The sequence below is a fragment of the Spermophilus citellus genome (assembly GCF_964194105.1).
Source record: "Spermophilus citellus genome assembly, chromosome: 2".
In the NCBI taxonomy this organism is placed as follows: domain Eukaryota; kingdom Metazoa; phylum Chordata; class Mammalia; order Rodentia; family Sciuridae; genus Spermophilus; species Spermophilus citellus.
In genome coordinates, this window is record NC_138183.1 from 135140107 (window position 1) to 135142431 (window position 2325).

At 31.2% G+C, this 2325-nt stretch overlaps 1 protein-coding gene across 1 annotated transcript; it reads left to right on the plus strand.

Annotated features, from left to right (window-relative positions):
- Positions 1–1734: 1734 nt before the first annotated feature.
- On the plus strand, positions 1735–2016 carry LOC308633066 (large ribosomal subunit protein eL43-like; the record flags this gene model as incomplete). Its single annotated transcript, XM_081265523.1, has 1 exon — positions 1735–2016. The coding sequence occupies one exon, from the start codon at positions 1735–1737 to the stop codon at positions 2014–2016; it is 282 nt and encodes a 93-aa protein (XP_081121649.1).
- Between the last annotated feature and the right edge of the window lie 309 nt (positions 2017–2325).

Sequence of the window (2325 nt, forward strand, 5' to 3'; positions counted from 1 at the left end):
TTTTATCTCCCTGACCCTGGCCTTTTAAAAAAGTGTTTGAATCTCATTTTTAGAATTTCCTTTTAGACCAATATTAGAAAAATGATGAACATTAAAATTTATACCCACAAATTTCAGAGATTTTCATACCCCACTGGAGTTCTAGAAGTTACAGAAACTCGAATTTTCTGCAAAATAGAAAAATAATACTTTTTTTCCAGATACTGTAGTGAAGTCTGTGTCTTCCCTGGTCACATAGAAGGAGTTGTCTCTATAGGGAGGGAGGGGGAACAGAGAGTGGAAGGTGGGCATCTGAGGAAGTATTTTTTTTAAAAACCTTTTTTTAGTTGTAGTTGGACACAATACCTTTATTTTATTTATTTATTTATATTTGTTGCTAAGGATTGAACTCAGTACCTTGCATGTGCTAGGGAAGTTGTTTTTAGGGAGGCATTAAAATTTAAATTGCATGTTTATGGAAAAACCATAAAGGATTGCAGACTCAGAGAAAATAAATTTTCAATGACAAAGGATTTGAGTACTAGAGGAAGACAATTGTTTGCTTCTTGGAGGTGTCATTTATGTGAATTCTAAAAATTACCAATCCCATAAATTTCAGTTTTATCATTTGTAAAATTAATATAATAATAAAATGTATTTCGGTAAGAGTTATGGAAGATAAAGTAAATACACTTAGTGTGTTCTTTGAATTACATTAAGTATCCAATAGAAATTACTCATTCATATTATTATTAATTTGAAAAAGTTCAACTTAAATATTTATTTTTAGCACATATCAAAATTATATTTCCTTTATTAATGAGACAACCAGCAAGAAGACAAGGTTGTTCCTAAGAGCATTTGAGACACAGGGACACACACACAATTTTATGTATGTATATAGTATGTAAATTCAAAAACATATGTGTAAATAGTGAAGATAATGATGTTAAAATAAGATTTCGTGTTAGATGTATGATTGGATAATGTCATACAGAACAATAAAATCATATTGCCTTAAGGATTAACTGATATATTGAACTATGCAAATAGTAATGATATTAATTTATATAAAACTTTCACCTTATGAGATTATAAAAGGACCGTCCCTTTACCCATTATGAATTGTTAATCAAATATATTATGATGTCCTCCAAGAGTGTGAAGTTAGAGTCAAAGAGGTATTTTAGAAAATGCTGTAATTTGATATTCAAGAATCAACCATCTATTTACTTGTTTTCATGTTCATAATTAATTTGTTTTTAAAGTTATTAAGGGCAACTTTGGAAGATATTGTGCAACCTAGAATACATTATGATTTTAAAATATGAGAAGGCAAAGAAAGAAATGTGTGAATGGAAAAGATATCTTCTATTACACCTAGAAGATTATACACAATAGAGGGATTTAGAATGAATAAAAATTGGTGTGCTAGCTGTTATTATTTGTATATTGTAAAATTTGACTTTAAATTTTATTTTAAAATGTGATCTCTCATTGCATCTTCAAAATAAGAGCAGACAAAAAGGAATGAGAAAAATAAGCAAAAAGTTCTGGAAAACTGAAAATAATATAACCCAAATCAAACCAAAACAAACCAAAGAAAAAAACAAAAAAACCCAAAACAAAAGCAAAAACTGAATTAAAATAGAAGGGTTGAAAGAAAAAGGTGAGGAAATTTTCCATAAACAATAAGAAGACAAAGACAAAGAAAGAAAAGTAGGTTCTCTGGTCTCGGGCCTAAGTCGTGGAGATATGGCTAAACTCACTAAGAAAGTCATAATCGTTGGTAAATATGGGACCTGCTACTGTGCCTCCCTCTGGAAAATGATGAAGAAAATTGAAATCAGCCAGCACGCCAAGTGCACTTGTTCCTTCTGTGGCAAAACCAAGATGAAGAAGAGACGGGCTGTGGGGATCGGGCACTGTGGTTCCTGCATGAAAACAGTGGCTGGTGGTGCCTGGACCTATAACACCACCTCTGCTGTCACAGTCAAGTCTGCACTCAGAAGGTCGAAGGAATTGAAAGACCAGTAGAAAGTTATACCATATAACAAAATTGTGGTTTGTTGTTAATTGTATTAATTGGATCTTCTGATGTGAATTGCATTAATATTGCCCCTTCAAAAGAGATTTGTAAACTGAAGCCCTTCTAATTTGAATTGGAAAATTTTGCTGAGATGGGTTATTGTAATTCAGGTTTTTTTTTTTTCCAGTAGTAAGATGATAATGGCATAAAACTAAGTCTTACAGCTTAGGTATATGCTTAGCTTTTTTTTTTTTTTTTAAAAGCACTGTTCAACTTCTCAGAGATACATTGACATATTGTGCAAAATTTGTTTTAAA